Genomic DNA, 23907 nt, shown 5'->3' with positions numbered 1-23907 from the left:
TTAATCAAATTGTGACGTATTTTATCATGGCTTTTCGAAGTGCATCATATAGAGTTTAGGTGTTTCGTCCTATCTCTAGTAGAGTAGCCAAATTTTTTAAAATTCAAGTAAGAGTAGCATTTCTTCAAAATAATATGACTCAGGCAAAAGTAAAAGCAGTTGTTCAAAAATGTACTCAAGTACAAGTAAAAAAAATGAGTAACATTGTGAGTAACCGCTTGTATTTTTGTTGGATTTTTTTTTTTTAACCATGGTATTTTTTTTCTGAGCACAAAGTTATCTATATGGACTGTTGTTATAATGATACTGTACAATAACCCATTAAATAACCACATTAAACGAAAGAAACACACACACACACACACACACACAAAATTCACTGAATTCCGACGAGAGAAAAAAAAAAAAAAATTACATAAATGAAGCATTATTCGTCCAAAGACCACGAGTGCCCTCTGGTGGAAAAATAGTTTCTAGTTTGAAAAGTTAATAGTTCCATCATAATTACTATTATAAAATTAAAAGGATCATATGCCCGGTTTTCCATGGTCATTTGGTGCCAAATAAAAACTGGGAGAGAGGTTAAAATCCATGCTTTTGAGTCATGTTGAGGGCTGCGATCTTAGATGCTTTAAAGACAACACATGATTGAACGGGCTGGCGTGAACATAGAACAGCAAGCCTGCGTCTGATTGGTATAATGGAGTCATGTGAATATTGTTGCTACGTGTCATTGGTGAAATTGGTAGAGCTACTCTTGGCATCGCTGGCAAAAAAGAAGTAAAATAACTCTAATTAGTAGAATAAAGTGGAAAAATATAACAACTCTTGTGCAGCCCAAAGTAGCGGAGCAAGAGTAGTGTTTTTTCGACACAAACCTACTCAAGTAAAAGTAAAAAGTATAGCTCTGTAAAACTACTCTTAGAAGTAAAATTTTTTAAAAGGTTACTCAAGTAGGTAAATGTGCCGGAGTACATGTAACTGTTAGGTTTTGTGTTGGTTCCCTCCTAGCGTGTTTTTGTGATTGCCCATTGATTTCACCTGTTGTACCTGCCCGTAGTGTATCTGCCAACCTGCATCCTTCTGTGTCACCCATCTGTTCCTCGTTGTCTCGTTACCCCTCGTCTTTGTGTGTATACAAGCTCCCAGTTTCTTTTCACTCCTTGTTGCGTCATTGTCAGTGTCAAAGTCGAGGTCCTGTCCAAGCCCTCGTGTACTAGTCCCTCCGATAAAGTACGTTTTGTTTGAACATTGCCTTTTTGATCCCCAGTCCTTTTGGTTGTACTTTGTGTTTTTGTTAGTTATTATTAAAATGTTTTTTTGAGTTCACCGCCACCTGCCTTGCTACATTTTGTTTCCCTGCATTTGGGTCCACACCACCAGCCTGCCTGCATTCCGTGACAGTAACGCATGACCACCCACCACTGGTCAACCAAAAAACTTACTCAAGTTGAAGTGAAAAAGTATTATTTGAAAAGAATACCCAAGTCGTGAGTAACAGCTTACAATGTCTGATTTATTTTGAAACAACACTATACATTTTTTTCACAGAACAATGCCATCTATATGAACTGTCATTATTATACTGATATAACCTATTACATGACTGTATTAGGCCAAAAATACCCCCAAATCGTCATCAAAAACAGGCTATTGGTGCCAAATTAATAACTGAGAGCGAGTTTGAAATCCACGCTTTCAAGTAATGTTGACGGCAGTGTTGTTAATCTCACTTCAAAAAAGGTAATTACAGTTACAAATTACTTCTTCCAAAAACTAATTGAGTTAGTAACTCAGTTACCTCAATGTAAAAGTAATTAGTTACTCAGCAAAGTAACTGTCATTACTTTTCAGGTTCTACACGTTATTACATTATCCATTCTATAACGTCTTTCACATTGAATATGTTTATAATAATCTGATTGAATTAAACTGTCTTTTTGGTTCCAGAAAAAAAACAACATAGGTCACAGTTTTTACATTTTTTAAAATTTCCCCTATATAGGAGTGTAATGGTATACAAACTTTAACTTTCAAATGCTGTGAGAAAAAAGCCTTTTTGTTTGTCCTGTTGTACTGAACCCGCACTGAACCGCGATCCCCGTACCGAGCTATGTACTAAACCGTGACTTGTGTGTACCATCACACCTCTAATATATATACTGTAGATATTTTTTCAAAATGCAGGTGAGGCTCTGAATCTCTTCCCTCTCTTATCTTTGCTCTAGTTGTTTTGATTGAAAGAATTACACAAGGTTTATGGCTATGTCATTCAAGAAAAGTTTAGGGCAAGAGATTATTTTTGATAATAAAAAACAAAAACATTTCATTATTATATTGTAGCATCTACAAGGACAACGCGCACTTGGTGAAGATAATGCATCCCCAACAGGAAAACAGTCCATTATTTTCAATTAATCGTACCCACCTGAATGCCACGAACTGCAGGGGGGCGCAGTTCCTCGGGGGACATGCTTTTTTTTCTTTTTTTTTTGCCGTACTAGAATAAAGTGTACTTACACATCCACTCAGTGGGTGGCAGTGGCGCTCTCATTTTCAAAGTGGGCGCAGTATTTTTGAAGTAAGCAAGAGCACACAGAAGAGAGATATGAAGAGCTGTGCGCCGTTACCCAGCAACCCACTGTCTTCTCCGGTTCTCACGTGTCCGCCCAAGAAGTGCCATTTTCGGCTTGGGATCATCATGACGACCGCCCTCACCTATGGTTCTCCCTCGGCCGCCGAGAATGCGCTTTTTTCGGGCCGTTTGCCTTTTGGCTTTGACATTTAATACAGTGGTATAGGACAGGTTGTATTTCGCTTGGTTGTATTTCAGCGAAAACGTGCCGAATATTGCCAACAATCGTCCCGCTTTGTCAGTGTTATATAAGTAAACCAGTGAGCACTGTTAGCATGCTCAGTGCAAAATAACCCCACACCATTGCAAACTGGAGGTGATACTGCGAGCAGCAAGTAGCGAAAATAAAAACTGTCCTTCTGTCCAAAGACACTTTTTTTCTTCTATTCAATTTTGTTTTTTCGGTCAAATTTTTTGGCATATTGTCCTCATGAGTTAATGTTTCTATATATTGTGAATTTTTTTAATTATTTACTGATTTTATTTTTCAGTATCAAATGGTCAAAAATGTACCTTTAGTGTTTTTTTACAGTTTGGATGTGACTTTTTTTTTTTTTTTTTAAATTCAGGCAAATTGATGCGCGTTAAGTCTTTTCTGTTACAAACAAAACAATGTTAATAAAGTTATACTTTATAAGTTGACCTCTGTTATTTTCTCTAATAGAAAAAAAGGACACAATTTGAGGCATAGGCATACTTATTATAACTTATTATAGACAAATTATACTATTTACAGTGGCGGCCGAGTTTGGGGGGGCGCGAAACATTTACGTCTTCCTTGGAAGGGGGGGGGGGGGGGGGCCGTAACATAAAAATAATTGAGAAGCACTGTCTATGCTAACGCTCCGAGTCACCTAGCATCGCATTTGCAATGGTGCCACAACCCCCTTTCCCCCTCCCCTCTCTCACTCTGCTCTCTCCGTGTCTCTAAATTTCACGTGTGATTCAACCAAATTTTAGTAACGCGCGCCTTCTTTTGCTCAGTAACGATAATGGCGCTGCAAAAGTGGAAATATTAATTAATTAGAATACTCACTAGTCACTATTGACAAAAATAAAGCCTGTAGTAACGCCATTATAATTTAATGCCGTTATTAACAACACTGGTTGACGGCAGTGCTCTATGCAAAATGGTTTTTGTTTTACGGTACTGTAAAGACGCCACATGATTGAACAGGCCGGCGTGATCATAGGACTACCGACGGCAAGCGTGTGTGTGGTCATTTGACTGTATTGATACGTCTGATTCATATAATGGAGTCATGTGACTATTGTTGCGACTTCTCGCTGGTGAAATTTGTAGAGACTTAGGTAGGCATGTCTGGCAAAAATAAAGTCAAATCTAATTCCGTACGCAGAATAAAGCGGAAAAATGTAACGACTCTTCTGTATCTTAAAGTAGCGGAGTAAGAGTAGTGTTTCTTCACAAATCTGCTCAAGTAAAAGTAAAGAGTATGGCGCGTAAAACTAAGAAGTCGATTTTTCTCAAGAAGTTACGCTAGTGAATGTGAAGGAGTAAATGTAACATTATTAATGTAACAACCAAACGCCACCTGTTTCTAATGACATTTAAAAAGGGGATAGGTATAGGATATAATGATGATGAGTCCTACCTTGAAAATGACGTGGCGAATGCTTGAGATGTTTTTAACATACCACATGTGATATAAAAGCCTATGGGTTCCATTTGGTGACAAATAATAAGCTCACGTCCTGTGTTGAGAAGAAATCATGAGCGGTCACCTGGTCTTCCTGCTTCTGGCACTGGTGGCCATGCCCGCCTATTCCCAGAATGGTATGCTACTTATTTCATACATGGCAAACAATGGGGGTTAAAATACATATATTTTTTTTAAATTAAGGAAAATGGCAGAAGTGAACTTTTTAAAAATGTCTATTCTAGTTGAGTATTTTAGGAAAAAATGACCGTTGGGGCTAAATATTTATTTGAAATCCAAAGCTACCTTGAAAAACGACTAACTTGAATAAAGAATGAGTTTTTCTAGTTACAAGCCATCACTCAGCAGATTATTTACAATGAGTTACAAGTGCAAACTTCCATTTATAGGGGGTGTACCTGCAGACATCTGCATTCAAGTTGGATAGGTCATGCCTTTAATTTGATATGTTTACCGTAAATGGGCACTCTAATCTGCTCATAGTAAATAGCAAATATTTTCTTCACTCATGTCGAAGGGTCAGATTACATTTTGGAGCAGAATGTGCAGAAATGTATTGCACTGTTATGGAAATCGAATCACGAACCTACTGCTAAATGGTTGTGCCAAAGGTGAAAACAACAGATTTTTCAGGACTTGTGGATACCTATTATTAGTTATGCCAAGAAGATGAAACTAATATGCGAATTACTGGATCAAGCTGTGCACTGTAACTTTGCGTGTATGTAGGATAAATGGGGGGAAAAAGGTGAAGCTGGAGGTTAATCATGAAAGGGGAACATTTGTTTATTTGCGTGGTGAGTGTAGTTTTTTGTATTTTTTGGTGTTGTAAAGTATCACTTTGAAAATCAATAAAAATTACTGTCATTAATTGGAGAACGGGTTGAGGATTGAAAAAAAAAAAAAGAGAGTCTACAGTGGGGCAAATAAGTATTTAGTCAACCACTAATTGCGCAAGTTCTCCCACTTGAAAATATTAGAGAGGCCTGTAATTGTCAACATGGGTAAACCTCAACCATGAGAGACAGAATGTGGAACCCCCCCCCAGAAAATCACATTGTTTGACTTTTAAAGAATTTATTTGCAAATCATGGTGGAAAATAAGTATTTGGTCAATACCAAAAGTTCATCTCAATACTTTGTTATGTACCCTTTGTTGGCAATAACGGAGGGCAAATGTTTTCTGTAACTCTTCACAAGCTTTTCACACACTGTTGCTGGTATTTTGGCCCATTCCTCCATGCAGATCTCCTCTAGAGCAGTGATGTTTTGGGGCTGTCATTGGGCAACACGGACTTTCAACTCCCTCCACAGATTTTTTATGGGGTTGAGATCTGGAGACTGGCTAAGCCACTCCAGGACCTTGAAATGCTTCTTACAAAGCCACTCCTTTGTTTCCCTGGCTGTGTGTTTGGGATCATTGTCATGCTGAAGGACCCAGCCACGTCTCATCTTCAATGCCCTTGCTGATGGAAGGAGATTTTCACTCAAAATCTCTCGATACATGGCCCCATTCATTCTTTCCTTCACAGAGATCAGTTGTCCTGGTCCCTTTGCAGAAAAACAGCCCCAAAGCATGATGTTTCCACCCCCTTGCTTCACAGTGGGTACGGTGTTCTTCGGATGCAATTCAGTATTCTTTCTCCTTCAAACACAAGAACCTGTGTTTCTACCAAAAAGTTCTATTTTGGTTTCATCCGACCATAACACATTCTCCCAGTCCTCTTCTGGATCATCCAAATGCTCTCTAGCGAACCGCAGACGGGCCTGGACGTGTACTGGCTTCAGCAGGGGGAAACCTCTGGCAGTGCAGGATTTGAGTCCCTGGCGGCACATTGTGTTACTGATACATTGTAGCCTTTGTTACTGTGGTCCTAGCTCTCTGTAGGTCATTCACTAGGTCCACCCGTGTGGTTCTGCGATTTTTGCTCACCGTTCTTGTTATCATTTGGACACCGCGGGGGAGAGCTTGCATGGAGCCCCAGATCGAGGGAGATTATCAGTGGTCTTGTATGTCTTCCATTTTCTAATAATTGCTCCGACAGTTGATTTCTTTACACCAAGCGTTTTACCTATTGCAGATTCAGTCTTCCCAGCCTGGTGCAGGTCTACAATTTTGTCTCTGGTGTCCTTCAACAGCTCTTTGGTCTTGGCCATAGTGGAGTTTGGAGTGTGATTGACTGAGTTGTGGACAGGTGTCTTTTATACCGATAATGAGTTAAAACAGGTGCCATTAATACAGGTAACGAGTGGAGCCTCGTTAGACCTCGTTAGAAGTTAGACCTCTTTGGCAGCCAGAAATCTTGCTTGTTTGTAGGTGACCAAATACTTATTTTCCACACTAAATTGGAAATAAATTCTTTAAAAATCAAACAATGTGATTTTCTGTTTGTTTTTTTCCACATTCTGTCTCTCTTCGTTGAGGTTTACCCATGTTGACAATTACAGGCCTCTCTAACCTTTTCAAGTAGGAGAACTTGCACAATTGGTGGTTGACTAAATACTTATTTGCCCCACTGTATGTCGACTCATCATCATCTGAGCGTAGACTAGAAAAAAATGGGTTCAGTCTCGTCTGGAAATTCTACAAAAACAGAAACCATTTGTCTTGAGACCAAATTCAGGGCAAAAAAAAGTAATTTGTAATATACTCCCTGTGTATACACGGCTTTTCTCTGGATCATCTGAAAGTACAGTTTGGAGACTTCTGGAAACATGCAAACGAAGGGCGCTTGCGCAAAGCCACCACTGACTAATTAGCCTATATACATTAATAGTCACGCAAATTCTTTGCAGATGCCAGTTTACTTGATTTAGAAGAGGAGGAGACAGAGGAACAAGAGGAGGAGGAAGAGGGAAAGGAGGAAGAGGATGAAGAGGCAGAAGAGGAGGAAGAAGAGGAAGAGGAGGAAGAAGAAGATGAAGAAGAGGCAGAAGAGGAGGAAGAAGTGGAAGAGGAGGAAGAAGAGGAAGAGGAAGAAGTGAAAGGACTAAGAAGAAAAAAAAGATCAAAAAGAGGAAAAGGACATAAAAACAATACGGGTTGATTTGAAAAATACGGGTTGAAACATGGAATGAGCTGGTGATTGGAACCATTTTTGGTGTCGAGGTGTGAAGACAACAAACAGGAAACATTATTTCAAATGAATGAAGCGAGTAATCATTAGCTAATAATTCAATTAAAGAAAACTAGCAAAGTGTCAAGATATCTGATTCCACTCACTCAATTGGGACTGGAGTGGACATGAAAGCAAACAGAAAATATTCTTGATTAAATTGCCATAACAACCAATCGTCCATTTTGGCCACATACACAATTTTGATCATTTGCTTGTCCAACAGATTCTGCGTTTAATGCCGTTAACGGCAGCCATTACATTTGAAACAATGTCAAATTGTGCCTAATAATAAATGATACTTATTTTATAATCTATGATTTTGGTTTCTTTTTGCTTGTATAAACCCTTGTAATTAAATTGTATTTTACGGACTACTTTAGCCTATATATATATATATATATATATCTATATATGTATATATAGATATATATCTATATCTATATCTATATATATCTATATATATATATATCTATATATATATATATCTATATATCTATATATATATCTATATATCTATATATATATATCTATATATATATCTATATATATATATATATACATATACAGTGCCTTGCAAAAGTATTCGGCCCCTTGAATCTTGCAACCTTTCGCCACATTTCAGGCTTCAAACATAAAGATATGAAATTTAATTTTTTTGTCAAGAATCAACAACAAGTGGGACACAATCGTGAAGTGGAACAACATTTATTGGATAATTTAAACTTTTTTAACAAATAAAAAACTGAAAAGTGGGGCGTGCAATATTATTCGGCCCCTTTACTTTCAGTGCAGCAAACTCACTCCAGAAGTTCAGTGAGGATCTCTGAATGATCCAATGTTGTCCTAAATGACCGATGATGATAAATAGAATCCACCTGTGTGTAATCAAGTCTCCGTATAAATGCACCTGCTCTGTGATAGTCTCAGGGTTCTGTTTAAAGTGCAGAGAGCATTATGAAAACCAAGGAACACACCAGGCAGGTTCGAGATACTGTTGTGGAGAAGTTTAAAGCCGGATTTGGATACAAAAAGATTTCCCAAGTTTTAAACATCTCAAGGAGCACTGTGCAAGCCATCATATTGAAATGGAAGGAGCATCAGACCACTGCAAATCTACCATGACTCGGCCGTCCTTCCAAACTTTCTTCTCAAACAAGGAGAAAACTGATCAGAGATGCAGCCAAGAGGCCCATGATCATTCTGGATGAACGGCAGAGATCTACAGCTGAGGTGGGAGAGTCTGTCCATAAGACAACAATCAGTCTTACATTGCACAAATCTGGCCTTTATGGAAGAGTGGCAAGAAGAAAGCCATTTCTCAAAGATATCCATAAAAAGTCTCGTTCAAAGTTTGCCACAAGCCACCTGGGAGACACACCAAACATGTGGAAGAAGGTGCTCTGGTCAGATGAAACCAAAATTGAACTTTTTGGCCACAATGCAAAACGATATGTTTGGCGTAAAAGCAACACAGCTCATCATCCTGAACACACCATCCCCACTGTCAAACATGGTGATGGCAGCATCATGGTTTGGGCCTGCTTTTCTTCAGCAGGGACAGGGAAGATGGTTAAAATTGACGGGAAGATGGATGCAGCCAAATACAGGAACATTCTGGAAGAAAACCTGTTGGTATCTGCACAAGACCTGAGACTGGGACGGAGATTTATCTTCCAACAGGACAATGATCCAAAACATAAAGCCAAATCTACAATGGAATGGTTCAAAAATAAACGTATCCAGGTGTTAGAATGGCCAAGTCCAGACCTGAATCCAATCGAGAATCTGTGGAAAGAGCTGAAGACTGCTGTTCACAAACACTCTCCATCCAACCTCACTGAGCTCGAGCTGTTGCAAGGAAGAATGGGCAAGAATGTCAGTCTCTCGATGTGCAAAACTGATAGAAACATACCCCAAGCGACTTGCAGCTGTTATTGGAGCAAAAGGTGGCCCTACAAAGTATTAACGCAAGGGGGCCGAATACTTTTGCAAGGCACTGTATATATATATATATATATATATAAGTCTATATACAGTATATAGCCTTGTATATTACATATAGCCACGACATCTTTCTCTCCGTTTGTACCCTGCGGATTTTATAACGAAGCAGGTTATTTATGGATTTTTTTTTTTTTTTTTTTTTTTAAAATGCGAATGAGCTTCATATTTTCCTGTTAATTAAAAAAATGTTTTCATTTCACTTTGGGGCCTGGTGCTTCATGATGACTGAAGCTCCCTCCGGATGTTGCAACGAGCACGACACGAAGTTTGATTAAAAAACAGGGTTTAATTCGCTCTTGACAACTCTTGAAAAGCCTTGGCAACCCGTGAGAACTGGTCAAACACATACACAATGAAAAATACACTTAAGAATATATACAGAGATAATTGCAAATTAAATAAAGAAAGTGCACAAACCTCGTGGGCTCACATCCACAAGGAGCTAAAAAGTTCTTCTCCAAACTTCTTAATGCAGTCTTTTTAGGAGTTTGAACAACAAAAAAGAGCAGCACGGAGTTAGCTACCATCCGACCGCTCGCTCGCCTTTTCTTCTCCCTCGCTTAATGATTGCGTCATCCAAAAAGCATCGAGTAGAACAGTTATTCTCTAATTAAGTTCCTACTCACAAATCACCACCAGATGGCGGAAAGGTGCAAGTGCAAGTAAAATAAATGAGAATATGAGAGACTGTAACACTCCCACCAATCACTTGTGATTACTTTGCGTGACTAAAGGTCTGAACTTTTATAACAACTATTTGAAGTTATATTAAATAAACATTTTAATGGCAATGAGTGAGGCTGGACAATATCATTCGGCTTCTAGAAGTGTCACTGTCTTCTGAATCGGCCTTTCAAGGTAGACAGGTTTCAAGATGCGTTTCCCGCTACTATCCAGAGTTGAATCACTCATGAGTAGTTTCACTTTCCTCACTCTTCCATCTTGTCCAGGATACACTTCCACAATTTTTGCCAATTTCCACTGGTTGCGTGCGCTTAAGTCATCTTGTAGAAGCACAATATCATTGACTTGGGCATTTCTGCGTTCCTTAGTCCATTTCTGTCTTCTTTGAAGATTGAGGACATACTCCTTTCTCCACCTCGTCCAGAAAGTATTTGCTAAGAGCTGAACACGACGCCATCTTTTTCTAAGATAAAGATCCTCTCTTACAAATTTCCCTGGAGGTGGTGCAATGATCGTTGATTTCATCGTGAGTATGTGGTTCGGTGTTAGGGGTTCTGGGCCTGATGGATCACACAGATGGTCCGTTGTAAGTGGTCTGCTATTGACAATTGCCATTACTTCATACAGGAATGTGCGGAGTGATGGCCCATCTAGTTGTTTTCCAGATTGTTCGAGGATGGATCCAAGCACGCTTCTTATCGTGCGAATTTGCCGTTCCCATACACCTCCCATATGACTTGATGCTGGGGTATTCATGACAAATTCGCATTCAAGTCTTTCCAATTGGCCTTGATCCATTTCTTTGAATGCGTCCACAAACTCATTTCTGGCACCGATGAAATTTGTGCCTTGATCACACCTTATCTGTCGAACTGGACCTCGAATGGCAATGAATGCACGTAGGGCGTTGATAAAGGCATCTGTACTCAAATCTTCCAGCATTTCAATATGTATGGCTCGGGAACACATGCAGGTGATTACCAAACCATAGCGCTTCAACTCCTTTCTACCGTCTTTGATGTAGAAAGGACCAAAGGAGTCCATCCCACAATATGTGAACGGTGGACTGGTCTCCATTCGTTCTTCAGGGAGATCTGCCATTATCTGTTGTTCTGTGCGTCTCCTGAATTTTCTGCACTTCACACATTTGAAGATGAGTGATGATACAAGCTTACTGCAACCGAGAATCCAATAGCCATTGGAACGAAGTTCATTTACTGTGATACCTCTTCCTTGATGGTATGCTCTTTCATGATAATGTTTAGCAAGCAGCGATGACACATGACCTTTTCTTGGAAGAATCACTGGATGCTTAACGTGAGAATCTAAAGTGGCATGTGTAAGACGTCCTCCAACTCGAAGAATGCCTTGGTCATCTTTGAATGGGCATAACTTGTGCAGCTTGTTGACTTTGTCTTCAGTCTGCATTGTCTTTGAATGTTTAAGCGACTGCATAACATGAGAAAATGCTGTGTCTTGGACCAGTTTTAAGATCAGTACCTCTGCTTCCTTTCTGTCTTGAAGAGTACTTGCTTGACTGGATCCTTTCCTGGGATTCTTTTTGTCCTTCAGGAATCGTGTAAGTCTGGCAATAGCTTTAATCATTCTTGACCAGTTGGAAAATTTGCAAAGGCGATCAAGAAGTGACCTTTGTTCATTTGCTTGAGTGCTCAGAACTTGAACATTTTTAACTTCTGGGTCACAAACAGATAGCTCTCCCACCTTGACTTCAACACTGGGCACAACTTTCTGCCAGAGAAGAGCAGGGCCTGTGAACCAATTTGATCTTTGGAGCTGTTCTGCTGTCAACCCTCTTGACGCATGATCTGCTGGATTTTCTTCAGAGACCACATAGCTCCATTGCGTTGACTCTGTACTTTGTTTGATACGTTCTATACGGTTTGCAACAAAAACGTGGAATCTTCTGGCTTCATTGTTGATGTACCCGAGTACAACTTTGGAGTCTGTCCAGTACACTTCTTTTGACAGTGTAATTTCCAGCTCTCTTTTCAACATGTCACCAGTGCGAACAGCCACTACAGCTGCTGACAACTCAAGTCGTGGTATGGTTGTGACCTTAGAAGGTGGCACTCTTGATTTCCCCATTGCTAAGGAACAATGAACTTCTCCAGCTGTGCTTACTGCTCTAAGGTAGGAACACATTCCATATCCAGATACACTTGCATCGGAGAAATGATGGAGTTCATAGTGCTGAACCTTGAAGCTTGATGGTATGTAGCATCTTTGGACTTTAACTTTCACCAGATTTTGTAGGTCAAGAAGCCATGATTCCCAATGAGGTCTCAAACTGTCTGGTAAGGGGTCATCCCAACTGAGTTTATCCCGACACATTTGTTGCAGGATCTGTTTTCCCAGCAGGATAAAGGGCGACACAAATCCCAGTGGGTCAAATACTGACGCAACTGTGGACAAAACTCCTCTTCGTGTGAGTGGATTTTTCTTGACGACAATCCTGAATTGAAACTCATCCGACTCAACACACCACTGCACGCCAAGCGCTCTTTCTATGTGCATTTCACCTAGTGCCATATCCAAGTCTTTGGCTGCTACAGCACATTCTTCACTTGGGAGTGTAGCTAGGACTTTGGTGCTGTTGGAGATGAATTTGTGCAAACGAAGTTTGCCTTTGCTGCATAGCTCACGTGCCTCTTTTACTAGCTCAATAGCCTGAGGTTCAGTGTCAACACTTGCCAACCCATCATCGACATAGAAGTTGGTTTTAATGAACTTGATGGTGTCGTCACTGAAATGTCCTTCACCTTCAGAGGCTAGGTGCTTGAGTCCATAATTGGCGCAACCGGGGGAGGAAGCTGCACCAAAAAGGTGTACTTTCATCCGGTAAATGACAACCGGTGCTTCCACATCGCCATTCTCCCACCACAAGAATCTTAGATAGTCCTGGTCATTGGCACACACATGAAACTGATGGAACATGCGTTCAATGTCACACATAAACGCCACATGACCTTTACGGAAACGACATAAGACTCCAAGCAAGGTGTTGGTTAAATCTGGGCCTGTCAACAAATGGTCATTTAGACAGGTACCTTTGAATTTGGCGGAGGCATCAAAGACGACACGAATTTTACCTGGCTTTTGTGGATGATACACCCCGTGATGTGGGATATACCAAGCTGGTGTCTTATCACTGTCTTTTTCAGGAACTCTTTCAGCGTCGCCATGGGCTATGATTTCATCCATGAACTTTTTGTAGTCCTTGTAAAACTGCATGTTTCTTTTCAGCTTTCTTTCCAAGCATCTGAGACGATGGATGGCACATTCTTTGTTGTTGGGTAAATCAGGTTTTTCATTTTTGAATGGAAGTGGCATCTCATAATGTCCATTTTCTTTGTGTTTGATACCTTCTTTCAATTTTGCCATAAATCTGATGTCTTCTTGTGAGAGTTGTATGTCCTGTGTAGTTTTTTCAACAAAATCTGACTCCAGCATCTTTATGACATCTGCAGGCGTGACCATTTCTTTTATCTGAGTTCTACAGACATAGTGGACTTGACTGGTGAGACTTGAAGATGGTTGAATGCTTGGCATTACTTGCTTCACGATGATTTGGTGGCTTACACCGATTGCATCGCCATAATCAAGACTTGGATTGCCGAAGCCAACTATACTCCATCCCAAATCTGTTCTTTGCCCAAATGGTTGATTTTCTTTCCCTGAAACTATTTCTCGGGGAACAAGTGCTTGTGGGCAATTGTAGCCAATCAGAAGGCCAACATCACAACTTTGTAAAGGAGCGATTTCATTTGCGATATGCTCAAGATGAGGCCAAACCTTAGCTGTTTTTGGAGTTGGAATATGATCAAGGTTGGCTGGAATGAAATCCCTTGCATAAGAATCAGGTAGAGGAATTAATTTATTTGAATAAAATCCTCTCACTTGCAAACCAGATATCTTGTGACAAGCTATCACGGCATTTCTTGTAGACATTGTGGTGAGCTTTAGTTGGACTGGTTGAAGCGTGGTGTTCAGAGATCTTGCAGTTTCCTCAAGTATGAAAGTTGTGTCACTTTGTGTATCAAGAAGTGCATACACAAGAACTTCATTCTCTGGCTCCTTTTCATTTGACAGCCATACTGGGATGATGGAAGACGTATGAGTGTCTTCATCATTTTGCATAATTCTGTTAGATGTTGCTGCACTTGTTTGTGGAATATTATTGTCGTTTGGTGCACATTCTGTTTGTCTTGAATTTGAAGTGTTACTACTGTTTGTCTTTTTGGTCCTTGCTTGCACTCTCACTTCTTTCGCTTGGTCGTCATGAAGACAGGTTGGGTGTTTTTTACTGCAAGTGTCGCATGTTTCTCTTCCTTCACAATCCTTTGAGCGATGGCCAGACTTTAGGCATCCAAAGCATAACTTCTTTTCTTGGACTAATGCAAGTCTTTGACTGATTGGTTTGTTCATGAACTTCCAACACTTCTGTAGGCTGTGGCCAGCTTTCTCGCAGAAGATGCAACTTACATTGAAAGTCTTTTCATTTGTGTTAGTTGCCAAAACCTTTGTTTCGTAGTTTCTGCTTTTAACGACTTTTATCTTATCAGCTTCACTTGGTTTCAGAGCATGGAGAGATGTTATGGGGTTACATGCAATTTTTGCTTCAATGTTGAGGAACTCAACAAACTGGCTGAAGCTTGGAAATGTTTGACTTTGCTCTTGTGTTTCAGTCACCTTCCGATTCCATCTTGATGTAAGCCAGTCTGGCAGCTTTGACAGCATCTTTTGATTTTCATTGCAGTCATTGAGTATTTCAAGTCCTTTAATCTCTGACATGGCTGCCTTGCAACTTCGAAGAAAATCAGCAAACTCTTGTAACTCTATACTGCCCTTTGTGCTTATTTTTGGCCATGCATCAAGTTTGTCTCTGAATGCTTTGGATATAAGGAATGGATTGCCATACCTTTCGTCAAGGACTGCCCATGCAGCATTGTAGGCTGATTCTGTGCCCAACAGAAAGTAGCTATCTATGGCTTTTCTGGCAGGTCCGCTCACATATTTCCGCAGGTAATATGTCTTCTCTTCAGCTGGAATATTTTTCCTGTCAATGAGAGTCTTAAAGGAATTTTTCCAGTCTTTATATCTGAGTGGATCCCCACTGAACATTGCTGGTTCCGGTACAGGAAGTCGACTACAACTTATTGACTCAGCAATGACTTTGACAAGCTCTTTAGTACTTATTTCTTGATTTGGATGAGACACATTTTGAGTTGATGAGCAGGATTTACAATGTGAATCACTTATATTCGATTTTACTTCATTTTGTTGCTTGAAATTTGAATGAAGCAGCTCATGTATTTCTTCATCTGAACATGCGCTTTGCTCATATACTTGTTGTCTTGCCTTAGCTGCTTTCAGCTTCTTGATAGTCTCTAGCCGCTCTAGTTCTCTTCGCTTTGCTTCTAACATTCTTTGCCTTTCTGCTATTTCTGCTTCTTGTCTTTCCATTTCTTTAATATGGCTTTCTTGTTCAAGCAGAACTTCCAAGACTGCTTCATTGGCTGCAACTTCAGCAGCTGCATCTTGTCTTTTAGCAGAACTCAGACTAGAACGTTTTGAAACCTTCGAGTGACTTGAAGACTTTGTGATGTATGATTTGATGCTCATCATTTCAGAATTTGCAGAACTGAACGCAAATTCTGTTTTTACTTTTTCTTCGTAATTTCCCATTTTTTTCATTTCTAAACACTCTTCAGCAGATTGAATAATTGTCTTCGTCACTGCTTCACATGTGTCCATTCTTCGTCTTGTGTCATTATCAGGAAAATCAATGCGTCTTAACTCATCATAAGTTGTGTTCACAATTTTTGAAACTTCCGTAACATTGTTTACAATTTCACGCAAGAGATCTTCTGAGCATCCTTCATTCAAGGCTTTCTTAGCATCCTTAGCAGCATCTTTCCACTTTGCGTAGAAAACACCAAATCGACGTGTAGCTTTACTTACAAGCTCATCGTGCAGCTCTTGGCCCTTTTCCGTCAGCTTGCGGGTTCTTTGGCTCCTTTGTTGCTCTTGTTGAGTTGTAAGTACGTCAATTTTGGCACCTTCACTTGAAAGTGGTTGCTCAATATCACTATCTCTGCTTTTTGACCGAGACTCAAACGTTGCCATTATTAGTTTGACTTACGTTTGATTTGCTTGAAACTTATTGTGAAAAAACGCAATATTTGAATTGGCTATATTTTGAAAATGTTTTGTCACTTACAATTACTGCTAGAATTTACATACACAGTAAACTGCCTTATTTTCAAATGGAAATTAAAGATTCAATTTCAAGAAATATAGTTACACATACATTAGTCAACAATTACACCTTACACACGATAACTTCTTATTTCTAAAGCAATTAAACATTTGCTATTTAAATCACCCCAAAAATGAATGGAAAAACAATTAAACTCACATATAACATTGAATAAAACAGTGTATGAAATAGTGAATACGTTATATTACAGTCCTTTGACAACAAATGTTTCTCTTTTTTTTTTTTTTTTTTTACACCATGAAATGACTCAAGATTGTTTTCAAAAGTGGCTTATCTTGTCACACTCGTGAAGGTGGAGTTCACGTCGTCATTTAAGATGGCGGCACGATGGTCGTTCGCTCTCGCTCTGGCACCGCCTTCCTCGTCAAACCATGCGCCGAGTTGAACAGCTCTCACTCGCCCTGGCACAGTCTTCCTCATCAAACCATGCGTCGGAGTTGGAGAGTTCTCACTGAAGCTCCCTCCGGATGTTGCAACGAGCACGACACGAAGTTTGATTAAAAAACAGGGTTTAATTCGCTCTTGACAACTCTTGAAAAGCCTTGGCAACCCGTGAGAACTGGTCAAACACATACACAATGAAAAATACACTTAAGAATATATACAGAGATAATTGCAAATTAAATAAAGAAAGTGCACAAACCTCGTGGGCTCACATCCACAAGGAGCTAAAAAGTTCTTCTCCAAACTTCTTAATGCAGTCTTTTTAGGAGTTTGAACAACAAAAAAGAGCAGCACGGAGTTAGCTACCATCCGACCGCTCGCTCGCCTTTTCTTCTCCCTCGCTTAATGATTGCGTCATCCAAAAAGCATCGAGTAGAACAGTTATTCTCTAATTAAGTTCCTACTCACAAATCACCACCAGATGGCGGAAAGGTGCAAGTGCAAGTAAAATAAATGAGAATATGAGAGACTGTAACAATGACATTGCCACTTAGAGTATGGTCAAAGGCTCTACTTACGTTCCAATCTACAGTGTACTCTCAGTACTCCCTGTTCACAATTTTGATCATTCACTGCCAAGGCCCTTCTGGTTCAAAAGGATCCGGTGTTTATCGCTATTAGCGGCTGCCATCAGTTCCTAATAATGAATGATACAATGGTATCTGTACTTACAAAATCAATTGGTTCTGGAAGCAGTTTCATAAACTGAAAATTCCATAAGTAGGCACATTTTCTATGTAAATTTTCAAATCTTTTCCACGCCCCAAAAAAATTCAGACATAATTTTTTCAATACATAAAAATGCTCCAAAACATGTAACAAATACATGTTACAATTAGATTTATTGCATGTTTTGGCGTTGTCGCTTCCAAAACATGTAACAAATACATGTTACAATTAGATTTATTGCATGTTTTGGCGTTGTCGCTTGACCTCGTACCCACAATGCTGCATGTTTGTTTTCTGTTCTGGAGGCTTGAATAAAAACGGAGTCGACACACAAATACTGAGTCTCAGGGTGTGTTCAAACAATAAACAAAAGCTTTAATGAATGAGGCACATACTTTTCGGAATATGACTCCCAGTACATATCTCACGTTTTACAATCTAGTGGGCGTTTACTTTAATCATTCAAACCATTGGTCAACAGTTCTGGGGTTGTCTATGACTTCCCCTTATTTGATTATCAAAGACTTGAGTAGACTAAGGGGGAATCATGTTACACCTTTGTGGTCTTTAAAGGACTAAGATAACTGGGCTTACTATTGTGACACCAAATTGTGTATGGCGGAAAACACTCAGGTGACTTGAAGTTCCGCTCTGAGACCCCCAATTTAGCCAACTTTCAAAATTGTCCGATATGCATGTGTGATACATCATTGGAAAACTTAAAATCTCAATTTTCTGGAGGAGGACATTTAGAAAAAGAAGAAAAAAAAAAATTGAACAACAAAACCCTATCTGGAGGCAAGAGCACGCGAGAGCAGAATTACAGACGCCATGATTTTAACGAGATATTATCGCGTTCTTACCTTGTTTCGATCCAAAAACTCCATGTAGTATGTATCACTGAGTGTCAAGACAGCTGTGGCCATTCACAGCTGTATTTTTTTGGCAATTTTATGGGTGAAACATGGTAATATAACAAGGGTTGCAATGCAGAAATTGCAGACATCAAGGAGTGGTCAAGATTTCCTTTTTCACATATTTACCCTTTTAAACTTTAAAAAAAAATTTTTTCTTTGTTTGGATCGATTATCATCTAACATATCAGAAAAATGCGTCAGAAACAAAAAATATACAATTAAGCGATAGTTATGAGGTGAATATCCGTGACTTTTTTACAGACACCATTTTTTTCATTGTGACGTAATTTGTTTAAAAGTTAAAAATTATTCATTCATTCATTCATTCATTTTCCATGCCGCTTTTCCTCACAAGGGTCGCAGAGGTGTTGGAGCCTATCCCAGCCAACTACGGGCAGTAGGCAGGGGACACCCTGAACTGGTTGCCAGCCAATCGCAGAGTTATAAATATGCGAGTGAATAATGTTTTTAAGTCGTTTTTTTTTTTTTTTAAATGAAATATTAGACATCAATGAATGATTCGAAGCTAAAAATGACAGACATTTTGAATAATAAATATGATGAATTACCTTTTTTTATGGCTGGGTAGAAACAAAACCGGTTGCGTGACGTCTGTAAACGAGGGTTTTCAGGGTAAAACGGGAAAATTAAAAATAGTTCGGGGCTTAATGCACCATGAATCTGCTATGGCAGCATATAGACATATTGTCCTATCAAACACAACAGTTCTGTTGGCTTAAAATATAGCAGTTTCTTTTAAAGAGGAGTGCAAGAGCAGAAACTGCTTTTTCAGTCTTGTCTGTGTTTTCCGCCATATGGTAAAACTAACCGGAATGTGAATGCATGGTTGCTCTGATTGAGAATAAAATGCTACATACAAGTGAACATAGCACATGACAAATATAAAATAGGTTTTGCATAAAGTAATAGAATTTTTTTTAAAAATGCATAGCAGCATGCGAGTAGCAGCCCAATATGGTATTTTTGCCTTTCGTATCCTGAAATTTCTTTCATAACAAGAGGCAATATTTTCCCGTTGAGGTGTGTTGTCACCTGAAAATTCTGTTTGTAGAGACGTTCGTAAGAGGAATTACTGTACATATCTTCCAAAGTATATAGTGAATATTTTTGGGTTTAATTCCATTTTAAATGCAAGTATGGTTGAGAGCAGTGGTCCCCAACCTTTTTTGTACCACGGACCAGTGTGGGCCTTGTTTTCACGGATCGGCAATGTGTGGCAGAAAATTACAATAAATATAAAATAAAATGACAGGGCTAAAAACGAATATTAAGTGCTGAGAAAATGTAACTCACCATACGCCGAATCAACCTTTTTTAGCAGTGGCCGCTCCTAAAGCTCGACGGCAAATATCCTTTGTTGTAGCCATAATGAGCTCTTCTCCAATCGTGACAGTTTTCTTGGCTTTAGCAATAGTTCGCCACGAGATATGATGCTCTCAGTGCATTCGCTTTGTTGTCTTGTTTGCTAGGTTTTAGCCACATATTATGCAGAATGGACTTGGTTGTAGGCTCCTCTTCTGGCTCAGCAGGTTGCCTTTTCCCCGTAGAAAAGTTGTCCAAAGACGTCGCCGCCTCGCAGCACACAGCAAACAGCAGCAAATGTTACTGTTTACATTGACTGACGCTGGGCTGCTACAGGTGTGCAAACACCCCAGTAATGGCGGCCAACCACTAGATGGTGACGTACACAAATCTCTGCTCGGATTAGTCAGCAGAGTAGACAGGCATATTGATGAGTCATTAGGCACAGGTAATATTGTGGTCGTTAACAAATGATTTATTATCTCTCAGTGGCCCAGTAGCAAATGCGCCACGGACCGGTCATTGGAGTTCACTGGTCTAGGGCAGTGCCAGCATAGGCGAGCAAGGCGGTTGCCCAGGGCGCCATCTAGTGGAGGGGGCGCCAAATTGCTTTTGGGGAAAATAAACTCAGGGATAAAATAATACTCATACTACGCTTCCTGAACGTTTTCTAAGCGCATTTCAATATGATACATACAAAAAAATAAACAAAAGGAATTTATTCTATTCTAGACTGTATCCATAGAAAAGACCAAATGAATAAACGAGACGAGCGTCTTCTGTAAACATTCACACTTCTCTTTATTTATTTTTCTTAACCCTTCCTTCCTCGTAACCCAAGCATACTCATATACTGGCGCCCACTGGCGGCATGGCGGTATTGCAGATGAATAGCATAATAATCCCAATACACAACAGAATTTCAAAATGACTTCTGGTCTGAATCATGACCTGGCGCCCTGAACTTCTTGTTGTCCTTGTTTTGTTCCACATCATACGTGCATGTATTAGAAGGAGGTGGTCATATCAACTTAACAGAAGCATTGAGTGAGAGAAGACAACAGATGTAATACAATGGAATATACAGTGGGGAGAACAAGTATTTGATACACTCACAATGGGAAAACCCATTGGCAGTGTATCAAATACTTGTTCTCCCCACTGTATATTTTGATATCCCCACCAAAAATCCCAAAATATGTCAAGCAAATTTCATAACATCAGTGACACATAGAAAGAGAAAAACAAACAATCATTCATTCATTATAGGTAAACTGAGTAGGTTTGCCAACCGATCTTGAAAAAGGGTATTGTCCTGTATTTAGAAACAAAAGTGCTTTTAGTACGATTTGTCCCGTGTTATCATGAAACTCGAAAATAGTGTCTTATTTACAGAACGAACGAATATTAGTATGAGGCGATACAAGAACATGTAGGCTTGTAGGGAAAAACATTCACCAGCCTCTCCAATTTTGACAGATGAGCTTACGGAACAATGACAATACGAAATCCCACTCATCTCATTGGTTGATATACTGTCACTTGCCATCATGATAACGGAAGACAACATAAGGGGGACAATGTGAAACAATGTCGGAGAAAAGAGGATTGAGTGAAGCTTGAGTAAAAAGCATGTTCAAAATGATAATAATTATTTTTTGTTGTTGTTGTTTTTTTTGTTTTTTTTAACCTGTCCTGTTCAGCTGTTTGACACGGAGAATGGAAGTTTAAGTGCCCGGATAGTCTGAACAGTTTTAATGTTTCACATTGAGAGCCTGACATACTCCCTTTGTGATCATTCAACATACCTCATTTATTATGACAAAACAGCGAACAGGAAGGGGAACAGAAGAAAAGAAACACAAGAGAAGAAAGACAAGAAACACAAACAACACAAGAAATACATTGAACGCCTAACTACACTAACTACTAATATGTTGGTGCTATCGTCAGCTAAATGTATTTCCGGTTGACACCATGTAGGGGGCCTGTTGACCAGGGAAAGAGGGGGAAGAAGGTGGGGGAGTCTATAAGCTAAGTGATAGAAAGGGGTAGAGTGTACACAAATCATCTCTGTGATCTAGAACCCAGTATTCGTGCGAATCCCTTGTGGGTGAAAGCCCGTTGGCGACCGACCCTACGCCGCCCCATCGCCAATCCCGGCACCGGGACCCCCCGCCCGAGTGCGCCCAATCACATCCAGCCGCACGCGAGCCCCCCCGGGCACGCAACAGCCACGCAGACAAGCGGAGACGCCACGCGGGCGCCGACACAGGGCCATGGCCCCCACCCAGCCAGCCCGGAGAGGGAGGGCGGTTCTGGTGGGGGTGGGGGGGACGCAGCCCATCCCTCCTCCTGCAGCCCAGCAAAGGAGCTCCCTCATCCTCGTCCCCCCCGCCCCCCCGGAATCCAGGGTGGTCCCCCGGGCCACCCGCGGGCCCATCTACCGGCCCTCGGGGATGGCAAGAGGGGACGCACCACCAACCCCACGCCCGACCCCAACCCCGTCCGCCCACCCGGACCACAAGCCGCTGCCGCAGCCCCCCGGCCAACACGGCACGCCACGGGGCCCCCAGTGGTCCACCAAGCCCAGGGCAGGGCAGGGCCCCCCGCCGTAGCAGGCAACATCCAGCCGATACACCGCCGCCCAGCCAGTGATCCGCGGCGAGCAGAGGGCGGATAGTGCCGGATACCCAGTTAGAGAAGAGAGGGGAAGGCGGAGGCAGGAGAACGCCGAGGAGCCGCTGTGGGGCGACGCGAGACCGGAGCCCCGACCTCCCCCCACTCCCGCGGCCGGCATCCCAGGCAGAGGGGAGGCAATGCCTCGGGAGCCATGCCATAGAAAAAAAGTGTGGGACCCACCTACCACCCTGTTACTGTGCCTGCCAGGTTCCCGGCTGGCAGCCATAACCCAGCACCGTGATGGGATTGTGAGGGGAGGGTAGTGCAATGTATGCATTAAAATAGGAGATCTTTGTTTGGGGCAGAGGGACCGCTGCATGGAAATTCAGCCCAGCTGCCCGTCCCACCGCCCTTTGCCAGAGCTCTCCTGTGGAGTAAGATGTGTGTGGTGCATTAAAAAAAGGTGCAATGATGGTAGGGCCTGCCGTGAGGAGGTAACCGTGAGGCACCCCCCCACCAGGTCCCAACCATCCCACAACCTTGGTGTGTGATGCATTAAAAACAGGGGGGAGCCAGGCCAGGACTGTATGGCCCCGTCCCAACTCTCCCCGGAGAAATGAATGAGTATGTAAGTGCCGGGGTGAAAGGTATTTACAGTGCTGAAGTGAGGAGTGCGTGAGTTAAGAGGCAGGCTCCCGCGGGCGTGGCCCCGTCCACCGGAGCAACCGGCTGCAGGGCGGGAGAAGCGCCAGGGCCCCGATCAACCCCCGCCCCAGACCACCCACACGGCGCACCCGCAGCCCCCCCCCCCCCCCCCCCCCCCACACACACACACACAAAGGCTCAGGACCTTAAGAGTTAGATTATACAGTTTTAAACAGGACAGTTGTTAATTTTATTCGAGTATTTTTGTGTTTTTTTTCTATTAAAAATACATTGTTGATAATTATTGTTTTTCTGTGTGCTTATAACACTCAAATATGTACATAATTAATTTAGGTTTGAGTAAAATTAATGTAATATCATAATTATTAATGAAACAAAAAATATTTTCACATACTGTACAAAAAAATAATTCAAGAGTGACAGGCATCGGGCCAGTCGGCTCTACCAAGGAGGTGTCAATTATTTATTCATGTTTTTTCAGGGAAATGGCCTAATACCGAGGTCACGAGGGTGCTGGAGCAAATATTGGCGACAGTATGAAAAAAATCATTTTTTCCCCTTCTTTTTAATTAAAATGGAAATTTTTACAAACATCTGCTTCGAAAATAAATGACAAAAAAATTGACAGATGTATGCAGATATACACAATACTGGTTACATCATAATTACAAAATAATAGACTGTAATACAAACAAAAATATACGCAGTTTAACATTTAAAATGATATGGAAATTTTAACTAGAGGCTTCAGGGGAAAGAAAAAAATATATATTCATATATACATAAACACATATATTTTAATCAGTTTACTATTTTTTTAAAATGGCTAAATAGTCTTATTGAT

At 40.8% G+C, this 23907-nt stretch overlaps 1 protein-coding gene across 2 annotated transcripts; it reads right to left on the bottom strand.

The window, feature by feature from the left end:
- Nucleotides 1-9661: 9661 nt before the first annotated feature.
- Nucleotides 9662-17292, bottom strand: LOC130922529 (uncharacterized). Of its 2 annotated transcripts, XR_009064519.1 has the most exons (3): nucleotides 17066-17292; nucleotides 9855-16981; nucleotides 9688-9770 (listed from the first exon to the last, which is right to left on the bottom strand). XR_009064519.1 is itself a non-coding variant. In XM_057847317.1 (2 exons), exon 2 carries the CDS (start codon nucleotides 16266-16268, stop codon nucleotides 10248-10250), a length of 6021 nt encoding a protein of 2006 aa, XP_057703300.1. In that variant the 5' UTR covers nucleotides 16269-16981; nucleotides 17066-17292; the 3' UTR covers nucleotides 9662-10247. The 2 variants fall into 2 exon arrangements, 1 of the variants encoding a protein (XP_057703300.1); XM_057847317.1 differs by having other exon boundaries at nucleotides 9662-16981.
- Between the last annotated feature and the right edge of the window lie 6615 nt (nucleotides 17293-23907).

This window comes from Corythoichthys intestinalis, chromosome 10 (assembly GCF_030265065.1).
Source record: "Corythoichthys intestinalis isolate RoL2023-P3 chromosome 10, ASM3026506v1, whole genome shotgun sequence".
Classification (NCBI taxonomy): domain Eukaryota; kingdom Metazoa; phylum Chordata; class Actinopteri; order Syngnathiformes; family Syngnathidae; genus Corythoichthys; species Corythoichthys intestinalis.
Note: the sequence above shows the minus strand (reverse complement) of the source record. Positions and strands in the feature narration are given on the sequence as shown.

Bases quoted from the DNA above. Each gene is read 5' to 3' on its own strand.
- LOC130922529 (XM_057847317.1), bottom strand. From the start codon at position 16,268: ATGGCAACGTTTGAGTCTCGGTCAAAAAGCAGAGATAGTGATATTGAG.